We start from the raw sequence: 22,628 nt of genomic DNA on the forward strand, positions 1-22,628 counted from the left end.
TGCAGAACAAATTTTCGCCGGAGTTTTATATTAGCCGGTAATGGAAAGTTTAATTAGTATTTTAATATTGGTAAAATTTCTGATATATTCGCGTCGTATTAATGGCAAATTGATGTGATGTCTAATTAACCGAATATAAAACTTCGTTATTTGCACCGGTTAAATATTTCAAATATAAAAAACGGGAAACGATTACGTCATTTCCGGAGGCGAACCTATTGCTGAAAATGTTATATCGTGAAATTGTTTCGATAAATAAACTATAGATATACGTATACGTCAATACGTACACATATACATCGGGGATTGTAATAGATTGAAATTGACGAACATGATATTAAAAGCGACACGTGGGAGAGCTCGAACGACCGAACGGTTGGTAAAATTTTAAAAGAGCCCAACGCGTGTTCTCCTCCTCGTAAAATGAAGTACGTTTTCAATGTTTCATCGATCGTGGTTATTGCAGTTTAAGTTCACCGGAGTGTTAAATTCCCCATAGAGGGACGTTAGCGAACTTGCCATGAATTAGAAAGAGGTTCTGCGGATTACGACAAAATTTATATAATACGATACGATGGCTCAATAGATTATTCGCCAAGTAATTATGTTTACACGTATTCAAATAAATCATTTTCTTTCGGAAAATTAATTTAATACTAAGATAAAAAAAATTATTTTTTTTTTGGTATAAAAGAAATTGTGTGTAAAGCGTTCTGTATAAAGTTTTCTCAATTTCTTACTTATTTTGTTTTATTTTATTTTTATAAGAAAGAAAACTTCTCTCGTCAAGTTACGCGAAATCGTGCATGTAAAGCTTTTCTTGTAACCACGATTCAGCTTGCTTCCTGTGCAGCCACCGACAGTTTCTCGAAGAAAGCGGGATACGATAAGAATGAGAGAGAAAGAAAGAAAGGAAAGAATACAAGAGAAGTAGTCGGCGGAGCAGCGGCTTTTGCGAGTCAATCGAATCGCTCAGTGTCTCGTTCCCGTTTGTCTCTTGTCGCTTCCGCTTGTCTTGGCCTTCACTCTCATCCTCTCCTCGTATGTGTGTGTTCAGGATGTCAGATCTGCCGACCAAACGGATTTACTGCGCCGAACAAATAAATATACCGCCGACGTTTCCGCGCATCCTGAAGGTTTACGTGAAGTCAGCGATTCGCACGCAGCCTCGTGACCTTCTGCGATGGACCGCCGCGTATTTCCGTGCGTTGGCGAACGACGAGTCGCCTCCGGCGAAAGTACATTTTCTTTCTTTCTCTTTTTTTTTTTTTTTTTTTTTTGCGCAAACACACTCGTTCTCCGTTGAGCGTCTCGAGCTTCGCCGATTTCCTTTTTCCCTCGTTATACCTTTCCGCGACTCCATTATTCATCGCGCAACGCGCGCGCAATTTCGTTTTTAACGGAAAACTCAGCCTTGAAAAAAATCCAATACAGAGAGGTTTCGAAACTCACGAGAAGTTCCAAAATTTAGCTCTATACGCGCGAGAACTTCGTCTCACACACAACTTTCATATCGCACACGCGTCGATGTATATTTAATCGTTATCTGTTCTTTCGCGCTCTCAGAGGTTAGGGGGAATTATATTTCGCGTAAATATTTTGCCCCGGACTAAAAGATTTTCGCGTTTAAAATAATTTTTGTTTGAAATCTCTTTCGATTCCAACATATATGTATATACAGTATAACTTTACAAGTATTTTTCACAATTACTTTTATCTAAAATATTACAAGGCCCCGTATTAAAGAATATTTCAAAAAATATTGCTTATGCGCAAAGTAAAAATTAATCAAAATTCCACGCGCGCCAATCGACTTATATATTGCATCGCGCTCGACTCCTATATGCGTGTGTGTGTGTGTGTGTGTGTGTGTGTGTGTGTGTGTGTGTGTGTGTGTGTGTGTGTGTGTGCACGCGCGCGCGCGCAAATATTCATTATTATATTATTTGCGAAGGAGAGTAAGTCAAAGTAAAGCGCGTTCATCTCCGGAGCTTTCCCGTGCCGCGTTCTTCGAATTGATGTCTGTAATTATAAGTTTAAGCATAATTCTAGTAAGTACGATAACAACATTAAAAAGAAGTTATAAACTGATAAAGCGAGCGCGCGATCTTTATCTTTCGCGCGATTGATCGATAATTAAAAGTTAAAACATATTATATCCGCGGCTTATACAAAATAAGCTTTAAGAGTTAAATATAAATTGTAGATTATATAATTTTCGAGTGCCCATGTGCAAATATTGTATTTTAAAACGATTTTGTTGATGCTTTATGCGTAAATTGTTTCTCTTTCTCTTCTTTGCATAAATTATATTAACTGCAGTATTATTATTGCTTGTATTAACATCTATTTATTATCATTATCATTATTATTATTATTATTATTGTTGTTATTATTATTATTATTCGTGTGTTACCGATGAAGTTGCAAACTTCGACTTTTGCATAATGCAATTAAATGAACACATGTTCCATCACAGTTGCCGAAATTAATTCCGGCCGCCAATCAGGTTCTTTGTAATATCGCGTGTGCAAATTATATCGTCGAGTTTTATTATTCTACCTGCAATTTTCTCTCTTTAATACATATGCGTATAAAATGTCTCATAAAATTTACAACTTTCATCAATTTTTACTTGACACGTACGAGAGATCGAGTATCATCATTTCTCTCGTGCATGTACGCGCTTGCGCACGCACACACACACACATACGTACGTACGTACGTATTATTCCGCTCATGGAGAATCATCTTACTTAACTCCACCATTCTGTCATTTTACTCCGAAAGCTTATTTCCAAAGCTGTTTGATGTCGCATATTAAATAACTCCCTAATTATATTACAACCTGAATATGTTCGCAAACACGAAATTGCTTTCAATTTCGTTAAATTACACACCGGTGGAGTTAAAGCGACGCATCTCTCTCTCGTTCCCCTTCCGTTGAAACATTTAGCGCACTCTCTTTCCGACATTCGTGCATATTTCAACGATTAATTTACAGCGCGCTTGATCTAATTTGTAACTGCTACTCTAACGGGCGCGAGAGTATACGCGTCATCGTTATCACTGTTAACCAGAATTCCTCCGTTTATCGGTACGGCATATCGCGCGCCACCGCGCGCAGGAGCTGACACGCGACACTTGCTTATATAGCGCGATATTTCCAACGTACGTCGCACCTGCAGGGAGATAGAGAATATAAGCGAGATAGAGATAGAAGAGGGAGAGAGAGAGAGAGAGAAAGAGGAAGAGCACAAATATCAGCGTAATTTGCACCCCTGGGAGCGAGACGTTTCGATGGAAATATCGCGGGACGGGCGCGTCTGGTGGCGCAAACCGGTTCGCGACAACCACAGCGAGCAAGCGAGCGCCCCGCATGAAGCGTACATAACGTGTATGTACGTGTGTTACGTTTACACACACGGCGGAGCCATTATCGATGACCACCGAACGTGGTCATCGCAAGACCATCCAACTGGTAACTGACCGCGAACAATCTCGGATGGGACATATTGTCTACGCCAGGACAGACTGGAGTATCCACCGTTCGCTCACCCCACGGGCATCACACCCGGCTACCTGAAGATCCTGCTCAACAGATTCGGCCACGCGAACAAGATCCGGCACAAAGACCTCCTGCTGGACTGGCGAGGGCTGGATTTACCCGAGACGACCCTCTATCAGCTCCTTACGGTTGGCGATTTATCACCGGATAAGGAGCACTGCGACTTGTATCGATTTCTCGCGGTCGCCTGTGGATTTTTGGGAAATGTGAGTTACGATGAGCTCGATCGAGCGGAAAACAGTAATCGCTTCATCACGTTCGATTGTGTCTAATGTAACGGAATTTTTATCGGATAATAAAGCGTGACGATTTTTTTCTTCTTTTTTTTATCGTTCAATTTTTTTTGTACAACTCTATTTCGTCTATTTCTTCGCGTACGTGCGCGCGAGACGAATCGTCGCGTTTTTAATGTCATTTTACGCGAGGGAACAATGTCTCGCTTCGTTTCACGCGGACGGAATCCGGCGTCGAAGTAACGTACAACAGATAATGTCATTAACCGCGTGGTTGTAATTCACGTTACGTGTGTGCGTGTGTATGTTACACACGTTCGTTTATAGAATCTGGTCGAGACGATGATATACGTGTGCGAGTTGCTGACGCACGAGCCGGAAGGTGGCTCGGCCATGATACCCCTGAGGATTTTCCTGGATCTCTACGGATATGTGGCGGATCTCGATTGCAGCGGCGAACGTCACCACCACCGCGAAGTCGTCGACGCGACGGCGTACGTTCCGAAGCTGTCGTCCGGCGCGATCGATTCGACGACCGGAGGTGCCCGCAGCTGCGAGTTCGCAGCGACGGAGAAGGTATCGCGACGCGCGCGTTCCGGTTGAATAAAACATTCAAGCGAGCGACGTTTCTCTCTCGTTTGTTAATCAAAAGCAAATCGTAATCTGCAAAAGGAAGTTGCTTGTCATTCGTATGCAGGGGAGAGAAGATTGCTTAATGAGTTTTGCAATATCCTGTTTCCATTGTACTTCAATCAGAGTGTCCTAAAACTGACGGAAAGTAGCATCGTTGCTCGTTAGGACGATGTTATGACGACATTTGTTCAGATAGAGAGAGAGAGAGACAGAGAATATTGTCAGAATATTCTCTACGTACACATAGTATGACATTTATCAAAGATTCTGTAACTATGCGAGATCATTCGTAACGTTTAATATACAGTGCGTATAACAGCACAAAACCATATTCAGAAACAACATTACACGTTTACCGTTGAAACAGATATATTTGACTTATGTAGTGGTATATTATAGCGTGGTCCTGAGATGCGCACAGAGAGAGAGAAAGAGAGAGAGTGAGGAACGAGAGACATTTGACATTTATTTATGATCTGCAGCAATGTTAGTTTGTATAACGTGCGCTTTAACTGTGAACGCTGCAATTTCGCAGTTACATAATTATAACTGCGTTCCTGAAGAGACAATATGAACGATTCGCCGTACATTTGCATATTTTATAAATTTTCAACATTTTCAGCATTTCACGTTTATCCGTCGCATATGTATTTGGGAATAAAACGGTTTTCTTTTTTTGCAATACACAACGAGCATTAATCCTGTATCAGTTGTAACATAACGGTTTATATACTGATGGTCAAATAACCACTTAATTAAGGCATTAATATGTTGCGTCGGCAACATTCTGTTTTGACGTGTACACGCGAACGTCAAATTAGCGCTAGAATATTTAGTGTTTACTTAATGTTGTGTAAAACTACGTGAATCGAATGCGTGTGTGTGTGTGTGTGTTGGAATCGCGATGCTCCGTGTGTAATTTACGAGTATAATGACGTGTGTATACATGGTAGATAAAATTTTCATATATTTTTCGAATTAAATTTTGCCAATAAGAGTCTCTTCGCGTATATATATATATATATACGCGCTCTCTTTCTCTCTCGCGTATATAAGTTCTTTTATATCGACCTCTTTTTTTTTCGCTCGCTAACTATTTCTCATTACAAGCGCTACATATTTTATACGGTACATGTACGCGCGTTTGCGCTTCGGACTGTGCCTTCGGTTTTTGCCGAGCGCAAATTAACCGGTTAATGAAGATTATGGCGGAAGTGTTAACAACTCGATACAACTTTGTGCGCGCGCGCACATGGCGACTTAGAAATTTACGAATTAATGCCACATGTGAATTTTGCGCAGCATTGCAAATATAGGAAGATTATCGCGGCTCTGTATAAAATACGCGCGCAGTAGGATAAAATCGTGAATATTAAATACATACATACATACCGAGGATACATATTTGATGAGGTATCGGCTTTGGTTATATGTGCTTTATACCGTTCGCGCTTCTATAACACATTTAGTATGGCGGGTATGTGAAAACTTCACTGCATTTTATATGAAGGAATACAGATAGATAGATAGATAGATAGATAGATAGATAGATAGATAGATAGAGAGAGAAAGTTTGTGATTTTTTAAAATTCTATCAGTCTCCATAAATTTTAAAAAATTCCCAATAACGTTAGAGGTAAACGTGACAATTTATAAATTTCAATTATATAGGTGTTAGTGCAAATCATACATTTATATAAATTTCTCTAAACAAATATTTATTTTATTGATATTCTTTCAATTTGTAAAATGTTACGAAGAGAATCAACAAATAACACAAATCGTTCCATTGTTATCGAAATTACATTAAATCAAAGTAGATAAATTTTCTTTTGTCAACATCTCGACGTTTCGACTCTCTCTCTTTTTTTCGAACGATCGAATCACATTCAATCAAACTCTGTGTCAGAAGGAAGCAAAAAGTATCGACGAGGATATCCGCGGGACAGCGTCGTCTCGTGAGAAACCACCTTCGGAAAGCCTCAAGATCTTGAAGGATTACAGAGATGACCCGAGGCACGTCGTAGCGCCGGTGAGACAACCTGTCGCCAGCGATAAAAGCGAAATTGAGATCGAGTCGATTGGTCGTCACATTTTCCGAGGAGGGAAAAGTGAGGTACGCGCGCGAGAAGAAATGTCAGAAAAACGATCCGTCACTTTGAATTTTGTAGCCGTGCTATTTTGCACGTCGTAAAACGTCGTACGGAGCACCTCATCTTGCTCTTATCACTGTTGTCTTCTTCGCGATGATTGTAAACTTTGATTTTTCTACGAGTCACACGGGAAGATGAAGTGTGTCGTGGTAAACAAAAAAAAAGAATCCGGGGTGTTATTCCGGGCAGAGAAAAAATTAGATATTTGCTTTCGCAAATACGTTTGTTTTTTTTTAGCCGGCGGTTGGTAGTACAAATATCGACGGTTCTTTCGGTTTCACGATCATCGATCAAACCGAATATTATGACGATACTCACGAGGGTTCTTCAAAACGCGACATCGACGTGCTGGAGACAGCCGATGATGCATTCGAGTTCAACTTGGAAAAAGGGAGCGAGAAAGAGGTCACGGAAGAAGCGGAAACGATCGACTACAAGACTGCGAGCACTTCTTCGATCGAGGACTCGCAGGACGAGGAGACTTGCCGATGCCTCGGCGAGCCTGAAATCTACCAGACGCCACCGTCGCCCGATCCGATGAAAGAGTTTCTCGAGAGGATGCGAGCGGAGGTGTCGGCCGGTCGTCTGGAGACGATCTTCCGAGTGCCCGGGATCGGTCCGCCGGTATCGGCCGTGCGTGTAGCTGCCGTCGGACGGTGGCTGACCGACTGCGCTCGTAATCAAGAGGGTATGGTCGGGCCGCGGAATATCCGCCACTTTCTCTGTCCGAATCTCGATGACATTTCGAATCCGTGATCGCCCGTAATAAATCCTCGCTTCGACGCGCAACGTTTCCATTAATATCAGTCGAGAGTACAAATCGAGAAGCGCTTGATTGCTCTAAGAACGCGATGTGTTCAATTAATTACAAAAGACCTCTTCTGTATTTATATATATATATATATATATACTGTTATTTGCGCAATAAAACGACGGAGAGAATTAATAGGGAAAATAATTTCAACCATTCTCTTCGTTTCAAAACAAATTCTTATCATTATTTTAAAATATATGATACAATCGCGCAACACAATAGCGTCGTTACGTTGAATAATATAAATTTCGATCCATCCTTCATGGAATTTGCGTTGCTTACAACCTGTACAGATTAATTTTCAGGCTATATTGCATTCTATTTTATTGCGCACAATTATTCAAACTACGTATTGCGTATCTTCATAATTATGCGCGATTTCAATTTAAATGTCATTTATATGAGAGACGTATGTATCGAGTAACATTTATCTTCATGATGGCTGCTATTTATAAAAAAAAAAAAAAAAAAAAAACAAAACCAGCAAAGAGTTCACGAGGGCAAATCGAACGAATCTCTCTCATCGAATCAACATTGAATTATGAATCGTCGCTCTTCCAATATTTATCAATTGTCCGATTACACAATTCGCCGGCGTTATTTTTCCACAAGACGAATAAGCGAAGTACATCGATTTCGTGACGAGAAAGAGAAACGTGAAAAAAAAAAGGAAGGAAGACACATAGACAATCTTCTTCGCGGCGGAAGTGATCGATATTCTCTGGAAGCGTCGTGTGTGTCTGTGTTATTTTCCGTAACCGCGCTCGCTCTATTGTGCGTTTTGTCAATTCGTTGGCGAATACACTGTATCGGCAACAACAACCTCGGTAATCGATTATTGGTCGAGTTATTATTGGTATCACGGTTTCACAATATTGACGTATGCCGGTCCGCTCCAAGAGTTCATAACCCACTCCGCCCGCGCACTACTTGTCCTCTCTCTCTCTCGCTCTCTCTCTCTCTCTCTCTCTCTTTCTCTCTCGCGCGCGCGCGCGTTCTATGGGATTTACTTTGATACTCCGCGATCTGCTCACGGATCCCCAACGCTATCGAAACAACGTCGCAAACACGTGCCGTTGAGCGTGTTACATTTACTTGAAGAATGGGGCGCGACCACCAGAAGAGGACATCACCCCTCGTCGCCGCTGCAGCCATCATGGCGAACAAAATACGATCAAAGGAACTCTTGGACGAGCTCTTTCCGTTTGCTTTCGAAATGAGAACCCCGCCGCTCCATTTAAATCCGCGCTCGAAATCGCGTTTCGCTCTGAAAGTTTTTCGCCCCCGTGAAAGTGCCATTTCGAAAAAGTTTCACACAGAGGACGAAAAAAAAAGAAAAAAAAGAAAAAAAACGCTCGTGTTTTTTCCCATTCGCGCCGTGCGTGGGAATAAATTTTCAGAAGCTTTTTGTACGAATCGCTCGTGTAAAATCCAGTTTTCGCGGTGATACACCACGGACGCGTGTGGTTTCGTCGTCGGTAGTGAATGTAAACAACAGCACAAGGGTGTCAAACAGCACAAGTTAGTGGTGTCAGTATGGAGTAACCGAATCGCTCTATTTAGATGTCAGGATGTAAAAAGAGACATGTATATTCACAAAAATTCGAATACATTTCAGAAATGAATTTATCACGAGAATTTAAAAAAATTGTTTAACTGCGCTGTTGTTTGACAAGCGATATCATCGTAAGCGAAGTCTCTCCAAAATCTCGATGAACTCGATTTCATCGACAAGAACGATCAAGCGGTGTTTGTGTGATCCTCTGATGTGTGAACAACGACCGTTGACGCGCTGTTGTGCGACAGGTCAACGAAAATTGGAAGGCGAATAAGCCAGCGTGTGGGATTGCGAGTTTGTAATTGGACGATTGCAGTCGCGTTTCGAGAGAGAGAAAGAGAGAGAGAGAGAGAGAGAGAGAGAGAGAGAGAGAGAGAAAGAGAGAGAGAGAGAATCGCGCGAGAATATTCTCTCTTCGTTTAACTTCAAAGACCGGTGAATCGCGTGCCGACAAACAGGGGCGTTTTTTCAATCTTATCTTTCGCGAAAAAAACCAGCTTGGTTTGTCAACGCGCAAATTAGTCCGGAAACATCCGCCGCTCCGTCCCGTCGCGCATCTGTTGCGATAATCAACTAGGACTCCAGTGATAACTCTCCCTTCGGGATCCCGGGGTGTTATCGCGCGGCGGATTAATTTCGTCGCAGGAAACGCGAACGCGGTTATCTAAGCACGACGTTCGCAGCAGGTTCGTCATGCCACTTTCGCATGCAGGGCGTAACTCGGCCGATTAGATGACTTAGGGGAAGACGAAGTGGGTCACGCTCACGAACGTTCTTTGCGCACCTATAAAAGGAGCTTTCTTACTTCCGTCCTTTGCCGAAACGATCGTGAGATTTCGTCGCGATGACTTCGTCGATTATCACGTGGCTCTTCGTGCTCCTGCATCTGTTCGCGAACGTTCGCGGATGGATGTTCCTGTCTTCGAGCAGCGGCAATTACAACGACGACGTGTTCGCGTCGGTCGAACCGGCTCTCATATTTCCAGGTGATTTAAAAAAAGTGATATATATTTTTAGTTTTTAAATGCGTCACACAGTATAACGATATAAATATCGGTTATTTAATTATTGTAACGTCTATTATATATATATATATTCATGGAAAAAAGTTGCTGTCGTGTGTGAAGTCGTGGTATCAGAAAGTTTCATTTTTCTATCGGGTTTTTCTTTGGCTTGAATTGTCCCATCAGGTACAAAATGGTGCGGCGACGGGAACGTCGCGAGCGGTCCGGACGATCTGGGCGAGTTCAAGATGACCGACGCGTGTTGCCGCGAACACGATAACTGCAAGGATGTGCTCGAGGCGGCGGAGACGAAGCACAATCTGACCAATACCGCTTTTTACACTAGGTGACTTTTGACTCGGCACAATGTGTCTCCCGTTTCAATGAAATCCGCGCGATAAAAGAGAAAATCAATATACACGCTCTCTCGGGCGATATTGAGCGAGAAATTTGTGTGACAAAATGTCACCGTTTTTTTCTTTTTGTCGAATCTCTCATTGCCGCGCGGGAAAGAGAGTTCAGTTTCTGGAAAAGAAAGTCAATGAACTTAGTCTCTTGCCTTAGCGAAGTCTCTGTCGAGTGAGTTTCACGCAACTGGAGCACTTAACCCAAGTTTCGTGCGTGTCTTGCTATAGTTGCGGTTGACGTTTGACGTTGATAAATGACGCCGTGCATTATTGCGAACTTGTGTATTAATTATATAGGCTATTATCTCTTCGTCTCTCTCTCTTGCGGCGGGAACAGAAAAAAATTTTTGCGAGAGAGGCTTTGGTAACAAAAAAAAAAAAAAACTGTTGCGCAATGCGCGTCTTTAAACACTCTCGGATTACGATAATCGAGTTCTAATCCAAGATGTTGCGAACGCTAAAAGTTTAACGAGAAAAAATCTAAACTTATTTACGACAAACGCAAACATATTGTTTCACGATCACGTCTGTACAACGCGCAGGAAGGATAAAGGCGCAACTCGGTACCGATCAATCGTTCTTACGAGAACTATTCTCGACGTTTACATGTGTTGTACGCGATGAGAAACTATTTGTTGTTACCAAGGTTTGGCTTAGCAGACCGATAATTCCCGTTAGCGTTCCGGAATGCAAAATAAAACACGGGAGCGGAGAAAAAGGATTTCGAACAAGGGCGAAACTTCAGTTTGTAATTTGTAAGCTTCAGTTCAGACACACGGGCTTCTCGCGCTTTAAAGAGTGAACCTTCGCTTAATCCACCCCTCGCGCCGAATTCTTTAATTATACAGCACGCGAAAAACTTCTTTTCATAAAAAGATTACCGCGCGCGCGCGCACGTATTTTCAACGTTGATCGTATAAGTAATTTGAATTTTAAATGAGCGCAAAAAACAATGAAGAGAAGGCATTCTGTAAGGAATAATCTGATGAAACGTTGTGCGAAATCAGGGTGCACTGTTCGTGCGACGAGAGGTTCTACGATTGTCTCCATAACTCGGAGGAGTTCGCTAGCACGAAGGTCGGCCTCATCTACTTCAGCGTGTTAAACACGAAGTGCTTCCGCAAAGACCACCCCATCATCGGCTGCAAACGGCATTCGCTGTGAGTCGTAAGCGTATTAGTGACTTCGCGAGAGTCGGTGCTCGACTTTCAAATCAGGGTCAGGGGACGCATACCGCTCAATAGATTCATCGATTCTCAACTCTCTCTCTCTCTCTCTCGCAATTCTATTTAATGTACGTATATATGCGCCACATATTATGTCGCTTCAAATTTATAAACAGCGTGTTAGCGCAACGTGTTCGCGCAACGATATTGGTTTTCGGGAGGGAGGGGGAGGGAGCGGTGAGAGAACACGCGGCTCGAATCGCGTTTTCGAAACTTTTTGTGAGAATCACGTGTTAACGACCTCTTGGCAGAACTCCTCGGCGTTGTTTGGAGTACGAGCTGGACCAGAGCCAACCGAAGATATACCAGTGGTTCGACGTGCCCCCGTACCAAATCAGCCGCTTGATGTCAACGAGGAGTCTTCGATCGTTCGATCACGGCGCTTTGTCGACGGATGACCGATAGGGATCCATCTCGCGTGCGGGAGGAAGATCCCTACACTCGGAAGGGAAACTCGTCATACGCGCGCACAATCGTTGTGCGAAATTTCCAATTTCGACCGTGCTTGTCAGCATACTTAAATAAAACCGCTTTTGCGAACTTTATATTCCCGTCTGTCTCTTCATTTGTTTTCCATTCCTCGCGTCTCGCCGTTGCGTAAATAAATCGCTGAGAGAGAGAGAGAGAGAGAGAGAGAGAGAGAGAGACGCGCGTGTGTACACTTGCGCGCGTCTACATGTGTGTGCACGTCAAAAGATATGAAATGATTATTTGACGAAAAATTACGAGGGTTGCTCGGCCCTCGGGCCGAAGGGTTAAACGCGCACCAATCAAAATCCCTCTAACTGCGCGAAAACGTTTTATTTATAATTCAATTAAACGACATTGGCGATCACACGGCATCGCGCGCTGCGCACGGAGATTTGTCGTCCGGCAACAAAAGGTCAACACTTCGTGTTGGTCGCTTAGTTTTGTCAATAAAACTTATTAACAGCATTAATTAAACGTATGTGAACGTAAATATGCGATAAAGAGAAGAACATCGCGGCAGAGCAACACGCAATGATATTTTTTTCTTGCGAAGAGCACCGCGTGTGTGTGTACACTCTACTGATTATTCTTAAAAAAATCCTCCCCGCATCTTACCTGATCCGCTTCGCGATGCGGCAGTAAATTTCCGGCGCGGAAACTCACTAAATCATTTCGCCGTAATCGCCTGTTATCGGATCAGAAAAAACAGAAGCTAAAATAGACGACGAGTTAGCACGGACGAAGCGGAGAAAGGGGCTGGTTCATGGTGCGCCTAGAGGGCGGGAGATAAGCGGACGAGGGTCGAATCGAGAGAGCTCGCCTTCTCTCTTCGCCTCGTCTCGTCGCTTTTCCAAAGGCTTTCCTTCCATTTTACGCGAGGCCGTGCGGGCAGCTGGCGCTTACTTCGGGATTTGCTTGGAAATTTATGTCCGTATGGGAGCGCAGTCGCGCCATCCGCTTCTCTCTGTCTCTCTCTCTCTCTCTCTCTCTCTCTCTCTCTCTCTCTCTCTCTCTCTCTCTCTCTCTCTCTCGATACCGAACTATAGCGCCAACTTACTTCCCGTACCACCGATTTACAACTTCTCCACTCACCTGCGCCAACTTTCGGATGCGCGTAAGCGCGCGCCAACTTTTCTCGGCGCGACTCCATTCTTCGTCGCGTCGTGTACTATCGACGCGATAGGAAAAATTGTCGACTTCGCCGTTCAACGTCGTGATTTATTGCCGAGGAAATCGCGTGCATTGTCGCGCCGTTTTGCGAGGGCGTGTATGTAGAACCACGCTAATACCCTTCAAGAATGGAAATATGTACAAGGAAGATTTATAAGTTTTTTTTATTAAAAAAAAAAAAAAAAAATAGAGACCAGTAGAGGAGAATGTATGAAAGAGAAAAAAAACAAATCTGTGGAACTTTTGTATCAGAACTTGTTATTTCACCTTAAACAATCCTCTTATGTATTTTCCGATAGTTCGTTTTTCCTCCTTCTGTTTGGATATCTCCGCGGGGATTAATATCAGCTTGTGAAATTAACATCAGCTTAAATGTCACGCGTCGTAATACCTGCAATTAGCAAGTGTAATTACCCATTATCTGATTTTAAAGAGCGAGCGGAGAGTGGAATTCGCATTTTCAATGAGTCCTTTTTCTTCTGCTTTCAGACGTGGCGGCCTCAGTGGAGGTTCACTTTGAGAACAAGGATGGCGGATTCTTCCTGAAGCACATACCGCGATATTATCCGTCTCGCGGCACGTCGGACTCCGTTCCGGCGTTGTCGACGGGTGCGTCGAGCGGCAACAATTCGGGCGGAGCGTTGTCATCGTCGTCGTCGTCGTCGTCGTCGTCGTCATCGTCGTCGTCGTCGTCGCCGCCGCCCGGCTCCGTCCTTTCGATCGACAAGTTCACCGTCTTCCAGACGAGCGAGCCGGTGTCGGTGCGGGCCACGTACGGGCCTTTTAGCACAAAGCAGACCGTGCCGGCGCGCTACATAGTTCCCGATCCGCTGGACGCGCTGCCGGGACCGGAAACGCGACGCAATCTCACGGCCGCGACGATTCTGGACGCGCAGGAGCTTGGCGCCCGTCATCTGGACATGTCGGCCCATCTGGTCGGCAACAGTATACCGCGCGACTCGCCGGTGCTCAGGGTGCTCTTCCACGCCGGCAGCGAGGCCAGTGGTAGACGGCAGTTGCTGATGGCGCGGCATCAGCGGGTCTGCGTGGTGTTGCACGCCAGCCTGGCGAGTCGCGGCTATTCCTCTTCGACTTCCTCTTCCTCGTCGTTTTCCTCCACATCTTCCACACTCACGGCAGCCTGCAGCCCCGACGGCGAGAACGGCGTGTGCCTCGCTCAGATAACCATACCGGCCGATTGGTGGGCGCCGCTGCCGCCGCCCGACGCCTCCGGTCGTGTCAAGGTCGTTAAGAGTCTGCCCCGGCTGGTCCAGGTCGCTTATTCGGTGCTGGAACCGCGCACGGAAGAAAGTGGAGGACTCGGCGGCGGCGGCGGCGGCGGTAGTTCGACTGACAGCAACGGATCGGGCTACTGCAGACCCAGGGTGCAAATTCAGCCCGTGACTCCTCTGGGTCAGATACCCCTGGCGCCCAACAGGGCGGATTACAAAGAACTCAGGGCGGACGATTGGTTGACGCTGCTCGTGCCGCACGGACCGCTCTATCCCAGATCCAGGCTGCACGTTCCGGCGTTTCTGCATCCCGTCAAAGTAACGGACTCGCAACAGGAACGAATGATCATCGCGGTTTATCTGAGGTGAGTTCGGAAACAACAACTTTTGTCGAGAAGAAATTTTGTTTATCAAACAGACATGAATTAAAATAAGTTTCCTAATTTTATTCTACTAAAATCTTTGGAACATACTTTTAAATTGAATGTTTCTTTTTGGGTAAAATACCGAGTAGTCCCCGTGTATGTGTTTTATTAACGATCTCAAGAATGATCGATAAACGCGTTTACATCTAGCCGATCTGACTTTCAAACAAATATACGAGTGATTGATGCACAAGAAACGTCGTTATTGAAAAGATCGACCTCTCTCTCGTCAACTCTCTTTCATTCGCGTACATCTCGTGGAAATCGTTTTAAGACTCTCCCTTCCCCCCTTTTCTCTTTCTTTCTCGAGAGAGAGAGAGAAGACCACTTCAGGACGGTTGAAAGATAGGTCGGGAAGGGAAATACTGAAATTTCCTAATTGGATGAATTGTCAAGTAAGCTTGCGGACGTAGTCGCTGTTGTTAGTAAGCACTCGGAAGTTTCGAGACGGGGGCGACCAACACGAGGGATATATATCTACCCGAGCGCGCCAGAGACCGCGTGGGCAATCCGCGTGAGAAACGCGGTCGTTGGCTCCGTAACACGTTGTTGGGAAAATACGAGCGGTGCTGCGTCCGGAATTTATATGCCTTTTACAGCGAATAATCAAGAAAACGCTTGAACCGATATAGTTTATAAGTCGGGGAGACATTGCGGTTACCGCGGTCTATAAAAAAAAAAAAAAAAAAAGACGACGTGTCACGCGCAGAGAGAGGGTGAACTGGGTAACGGCGACTGTAAGCCGCGCGAAATCCATATCAATTGCTAGAAAAAAGGCGCATGGCACTCTACGGCTTCGCAAAGCCGCGCGTAGAAGGTCTTACATAATTAAACTACTTTAGCCGCACTTTAGCTCCCACGAGATCGCGCGAATATACCGCGAGAACGGATTAACATTCTTCAATGACTTCATTGGATTTTTCCGTTTTTACTACGTATCTCGAAAAGATTTATCGCATTGAGCGAAAGTTTTAACGGATTTCTCAAAGATGTCGCGACCGATCCGGTTTTACACAAGCAGCACTTACACGCACAAACATGTGTGTGTTGTAACACACACGGTTGGAAAGATCACACTTTTAGCTGTCATTACGCGCAATAAATTTCGTTTTCAATCAAATTACTTCGCCCACTTTTCTAAGACGAAATTCATCAAAACTTTTGCACTCGCCCGAATGATTCTAAAATTTATGTAAAACACACGCGCGAGATTTTTTTTTACTCTTTTAAAACTGACTTTTCTCTCTCGTGAAGTTGTCATTGCAATTTGTCTCGGAGTGCACATAAGCGTGCGCTATGTTTTATTTTATACGTAACGCAAGTTTTTTTTTTTTTTTCTACACGTGTCCTTCGTTAAAACTTTAGTTTCTTATCGCCGCTATTATCGGACTGAAAAAACTGTTGGCAAACAAAATAAAAGTTTTACAACGAGACGCTTTCTCGAAGCGTGACTTCTCGTGTGTGTTTATTATTTCGCGTTATATTCGAAATGCCACGATGTATGTACGATAACGCAACAAGATAAGTATAGTAGCGATATACGTAGCGTGGACTTACTTACTTTACGGAGAGATCGCGGGTTATCGAGATCGCTTTCGCAATTTTTGCGCCCGATACGATTTTAGAACAGAAACGCGATAGATTTTGTTTACGCGTATAATCGGACACGCAGCCTTGACGCGTCTTTTATTTCGAAAAATTCAAATAAGGAGCAAGTATTATCAGTATTTTTAAAACAAAGAGAGTTGCACAGTCGCGGATATAATAATTCTCGTTCCTCTTTTTGTCAGCGTTGCAGCGCGTCGCGTCTGCATAATAAAACTGAAGAGTAAATTACTGAATTTGTTTTGCAACAAATTTACAACTCGCTTTTTCATTATTATTATTATTATCATCACGTAATATTGTTACGCAAGTATTTTTTTAAAGTTTATTTATTTATTTTTTCGTTCCCAGTTTTGTTTGGCTTTGTGTGGCTCTCATTATATGTAACAATATACAGCGATAGAATATACTATTATCACGTCAACAATGCTGTAACGTTTAGCCCTCACGCGCGTTATTAATTTAACAATAGTTGTTCTAGGCCATTGTTGTACAATTTCGCGAACAGTTAGCCCTTTCCCAAATATTCGATTTACATTGTTGCGGATCATATCCGCGGGGTGCAAACCTTCAATCAAAATTTCACGTTTCTATGTAACGTAATAACACGCGCGCGTTTACATATTACGCGACACGCGCGCGTTCATCGGTCCCCATCCCCTTTCTTCGCCCTCTTCTTATTCGCGCTTTCCCATCACGTCGTTTCATTTAACCGGTGTGTTTCTCCGGTAACACGAAAAAAAAAAAATCCGAAAGAAGAGAACTCTCTCTTTCTCTCTTTCTCATTCGAATCTCTTAAATTCTTTAAACGCGAATTACCCTGCGCAAGGAAAAGCCCTCGAGGGTGAAAAACGGCGAGGCGAGCGAAAATTTCCTCACGCGTTAAAGAGCTCGCTAAGAGCTAATCGTAGCCTTTGTTCGCGTCGACGAGAGAGAGGGCGGGAGAAAGGGGAAGAGCTTTACACCGCTTTTTATGTCTCTCGCAACCTTAATCTAAGGCTCTCTTACGAGCGCCGCGTTAAACTGTAGATTTCCTACGCGCCGCCCGCCTCTTAAGCCGGGCTCCAACTATAGGTCTCCGTTTCCTCCGCTTCTGCGATATTGCGTCGTTCAATTTGTATGTGTGTGCATGTGTGTGCGGCTGCTTTACACACAGAACATATATATTTCGAAGAGATACCCGCGCTTTCTCTCACCTGTACACGCGTGCGAATTAAGGAAACGATCATTTTTCCACGGATTATATTTCCAATTTCTACGCGCGCAAAGCGTAAATCTCGAAGTTCGATTCTTCTCGCAATTTTTCTCGGACGCGCGAACGTGTGTCGCCACTGCGGAAATGATATTCTTCATACGTACGTGACCTCCGGATTACCCTATCGAATCGATCGATCGCCCGAAAACATCGATACGGTAGAAGAGGAGGCGGTCATTGAATAAATGGCGTAGCCGCGTAGCGACATTTGGTCATTCGTCAACGTGAAAATGCGCGCGCGCACGTACATACATACATTCCGGATTGCGCTCGATGGTGTTTCCACGGTGGTTCGCACATCGGCGATTTGTATGTAAATGGCCGAGATAGGCTCGCGGAAATAACTTGATCTGGAACTTGTAATTGGTCCGCCTCGCTCGCTCGACCGGTGTTTAACGGCGATCCGATATGTATGTGCGCATGTATATCCACATTTTCCCGTATGGCCCTTCCACTATTTCTTGCTTATTTCCGCGTATAGTTCGGTCGTTAATTATTTTCAGCTACAAAAAAAATGATATTTTCCGTTTGCGTGACATGACTTTTTCTTCAGCGCTATTCGCGACTAATTTGCACTATCAAACGACATGGTGCTTACACACAAGCGAAAATAAATTATTGACATTTCGTGCGTTTTGTTTTTCGAGCAGAACGGGTATGCGCGCGGGACACCTTTTCTCTTCCGCGACTTAATTTACTCGGTGTTAATTAAGATCTCAGATCCGCGTCGAAACAATTAAAACGTCGAGAGATATGTAAATTAATCGCCGGGAGTGAGAAAAAGGAACGAGCCCCGGGCGAACTCGCAATGATATAATTGTACTTGTGTTTTTGTATGTTTAAATTGTGTGGCGCTCAACACCCCCGGAAATTGCGGTTCTTCCCGCCGTGTGTATAGAACGCGCCTGCGCGCGCGTATCTGCTGCCGTTAGTATGATTACGGGAAACAAAGTTAACACACACATAGCGTGTGTGTGTGTGTGTGTGTGTGTGTGTGTATGTATAACTCGCGGTATGCGTCGCGGTGCGCACCGCAATATGCGCCACAACGGGGGTTGAGAAGAGAAGCGTAGATCGCGTATAATATCTGACGTGGGCGAAATTTCGTCGGAAGGCATCCGCGTGAATCCGCAACTTCGCCTTTTGTGTAACTAATTACGATACGAAACTTTATCCAACTCCGCTCGGAAGATATCGATAGCGCGCGGAACGCATTTCTTCGTCGTATCTTTGTGAAAGATATTTTGCATATTGTATTCGAAGATCTTACATATAGTCTTGACCGCGAATAAAAAATTCGCCCTATGTGACACGCTATAACGATTCTCGCGGAAATATATATATATATATATTATATATTATATATTATATATATACGTAATCGGGCGCGCGTTGCACAAACGCGCACGCAACAAATCAGACTTCGCCTCGGAGCGACATTTCGCCTCAGGAATATTTTATGTCGCGACGTCTCGGAAAATGTCACGTTTTCCCTTCGCAGACGTTTCCGCGATTCGAATTCCTCCGCGTTATGGCAACACGCGCGCGCGCGCATACAAGGGGAAGAAGCTTCCCACGCTTCAACGATAGCAAACGAGCGATAAGAGGGCTAGAAGGTAGAAGCGGTAAAAGAGCGCAGCAGCAGAAACGCGGCTTCCGCGATTTCCGCGGAAAAAGGCAAATTGAGTTATTACGGGAGGTACCAGCGGCGCCTTCTTAAATACGAATTAGCCGGCTTCTTCGACTTCGGCAAATACGGCGAAGGAACTTGAAGAGGCAATATCCGGTCTCTTCCCTACGGCTCTCGGGTCGTGTTCAGCCGGGAAGTATAAACGTGGGGCGCCCACCGAAGAAGTTTTGTATTAGCCGTTTGCTCTCTCTTTTTCCTGCGCTTACTCCTCTGTATCGTCCGACGAGAGCGAACGACGTTGCACTCGCGCACTCGAAAATTCTCGTTTCAGCTTTGAATTACGAATGACCGACGTCTTGAATAAAACCGAATGAGATGATGTATATATATATAGACGCGCGGAATCAGAAGAAGAAAAGCTTAAGGAAATGCATTAAACCGCGAGATGACAATGCACGATCTAAATAAATCATACACCGTAAAGTATACGGCTGCGGTATTATATTACGCGAGAAAACGTCTTCTCCAGCTTTATATTTTCCACAATAATTTTTCTAGTTTCGGAGAGGATAATTCTCCATATTTCAGCACGCAGCAATTATGCATCGGGACTAATAGCGGGCACGCCGTTTTGCTTTTAAATTATACTTATTATTATTTTGTGTGTCATTTAGCGCAATTTTCGCCGCTCGTTATTTTCGTTCCGATACTCTTTGAAATTCCCGAACGAAAGGGATCGAATTATCGGAGTAAAAATATACCGATTTTATGCGTTTGTGTGTGTGTGTGTACACGCACACAAAAATATATAACGTTGGAATCAAAGCATTAATCATTATTTTTCACAAGGCTGTACAATCGACTCTGTTGTCTCGGATAAAATCCGACCTCGTTACAAACTAGAAAAAAATTACATGTTTATCGAAAACGAAAGAGAGAAAGAGAGAGAGAGAGAGAGAGAGAACGCGAAATAAAAACATATCGAATGCGTTAAGTGCGATGTACGGATTTAAAGAATGTACATATTTCATTTTTCATACTCCGTTTCGAGGAAAGAAGAGGTCGGATTATCTCTTGGCTTTGCCAACTGTACGTTTTACACGTTGCGACACACAACGACGACAATGTCTGATTTGTTGCGTCGACCGTAGCTGTAGCCAATGTACATCGCGGTGCGGATTATATCTGTGCGTTGCGGCGTCGGATGGACGCATTTCTTCGTTCGTGCGCATTCCTCTCTTCCCTCATATTATCACACGCGAGCAAAGAGAAAGAGAGAGAGAGAGAGATAGATAGATATACCGGCCCCATGACCTGGTTACGTAACTGGAGCGTGAATAGTTCGAAGCGAGAAGAACTCCTTCCCTCGCGCTTTTGGCGTGTAACTCGGCAATGATGAGGAGAGAAGAACGTCCCTCTCGCAAGTCGCCGGAAGGATGGTCTTATTTCCGTCCGCCGTGATACTCCGCCCGACGAAGATAAACGATCCGAGTGTCGTGAAATTTTTCGTTCGGACGACACGACGATGTTTCTCGCGAATTCTTTCGCGATTCCCTCTCGATTTCACGAATTTCTCTGAGAATCTGCGCGAAAATCTCGAGAGATCGAAACAAAAAAGAAAACGCGCGCATTACAGATACTCGTCACGAGCGATTTAATTTTTTTTTCTCGCAGTAGAGAAACATCGTTTCGTCATTTTTTCGCTTTGCGCAGCAGCTTCTCTCGAAACGAATCTCTGTGTATCGAAGTTAAATAAAAAATTAATTATTAAATATCGAAAGTGCGCGCTCTTGATGTGAGCTTCGCTCTCGTTTTTTGCTCTCCTTTTTCCTACGTTTTATCGACGAAGTTTGTCGGGAGAGAGCGTATGAAGTGTCGCAGCACAAATGCGCGGAACGAGAAGATGCGCAAAGTGCATCGGCGAGTATGCACGCCGTGCATTATTGACGTATAAAGCAACCCGATTCGTTTTTCTTCGCATTTTGGCGGCAACGAGACCGCGCGCGCGCTCAAATTTCAATCCGGAAACTTTTAGACAATTGCTTCGCTGGGATTGCGCGCGACATTGCGCCGACGAGTGGTATAATAATAACGCCGGTGTTATTGCGATGACAACCGAGAGAGGAATCGGTGCTCAAAGCACGACCGCACATGGAGAGTCCTCGTGCGCGCATCGTGTTCGATCGAATGGAAATCCGATACCCATATACGTCCGACGACTCGACCCGAAGTCTATATAGATAATCGACAAGATTGAGAAAGATGACTAGACGTGATAAAACGGAATGGAGAATAGTTCTCCACGTCGCGTTTGTATATTTATATTTTATATATATATATATACATATATATATTTGATTTTATTTTGCAGCTGCAATCTCGCGCCACGCAATTGAGCGCATGCATGCAAATACTATAATCTCTTCTGTTTTCAATCCATCATTCTATCTATTTGCTGTTGATAAGATTGCTATATTATTCATTTTTTATTATATCTTCCTCGTGCGTCGCGCGTGTGCAACAAAAATTGCATTAGAATTAACAGTGAAAAGATGAAACAAAAAAAAAAACACGTGTGCTTTTTTTTATGCGCTACTCGCAAATACTATATAAATACCGTAAATGTCTTATGTATTGACGTGTATATACACGTGGAAATACGGAATAAAAGTCCTTGTGACTTATATGTTAGACGTAGGAAAACTCGAGGACTGCAAAAATGCGCTCGGCGCCGATGTCGTCGGAAAGAGTATAACCATTGAAGGTAATGAAATCTTCGTGGTGAAGGACTGTACATTCGTTCATTTTTAATAACAAGAGGACGCGGCTAATAATGCGGTAGATGAAAGAGGAATTCCCTTGCGGGTCGAGATCGATACGACGTGATACGAGTAATAAAAGTTGCACCGCGGCGCGGCGGCGCAACTATAAGAGCGCACGACGTATAAGTCTTCGTAGGGAAGTAACACACTTGTGAAAAAGTTCGTACGTGAGTTGTATAATATCCCGAGCACACACATGCTTTTTTATTTTATCTCTTATACCCTACTGATTGTACTTTATAATCGATCATTTTTAACGCGCTTATCCCGCGAGCATATTTGTTTTGTTTTGTTTTTTTTTTTTGCAATTGTTAGCGAGAATTCTCGAAGATTCAAAGTAATTTTTCAGCCGAAGTATTTATCGAACGCATACGCGTGCGCGCGCGTACACACACACACACGATTCGCTCTTTCGAAGGTGG

The 22,628-nt window shown here is 43.9% G+C and overlaps 2 protein-coding genes across 2 annotated transcripts in view; both read left to right on the forward strand.

Annotated features, from left to right (window-relative positions):
• The first annotated feature begins 9,803 nt into the window (after positions 1-9,803).
• Positions 9,804-12,099, forward strand: LOC109860263 (phospholipase A2-like). The gene is made up of 4 exons (XM_020439241.1): positions 9,804-9,945; positions 10,150-10,309; positions 11,378-11,530; positions 11,848-12,099. The coding sequence occupies exons 1-4, from the start codon at positions 9,804-9,806 to the stop codon at positions 11,999-12,001; spliced, it is 609 nt and encodes a 202-aa protein (XP_020294830.1). The 3' UTR covers positions 12,002-12,099.
• A 1,510-nt stretch (positions 12,100-13,609) lies between these two features.
• LOC109860253 (transmembrane protein 132E) overlaps positions 13,610-22,628 on the forward strand; it is a 28,456-nt gene continuing 19,437 nt past the window's right edge. The window contains exons 1-3 of the mRNA XM_020439223.1: positions 13,610-13,643; positions 13,727-13,846; positions 14,057-14,834. Of these exons, the coding sequence (XP_020294812.1) occupies positions 13,610-13,643; positions 13,727-13,846; positions 14,057-14,834 (932 nt within the window). The remainder of the gene's footprint in view (positions 13,644-13,726; positions 13,847-14,056; positions 14,835-22,628) is intronic.

Source organism: Pseudomyrmex gracilis, unplaced genomic scaffold (assembly GCF_002006095.1).
Source record: "Pseudomyrmex gracilis isolate BER0280 unplaced genomic scaffold, ASM200609v1 scaffold_354, whole genome shotgun sequence".
Classification (NCBI taxonomy): Eukaryota; Metazoa; Arthropoda; class Insecta; order Hymenoptera; family Formicidae; genus Pseudomyrmex; species Pseudomyrmex gracilis.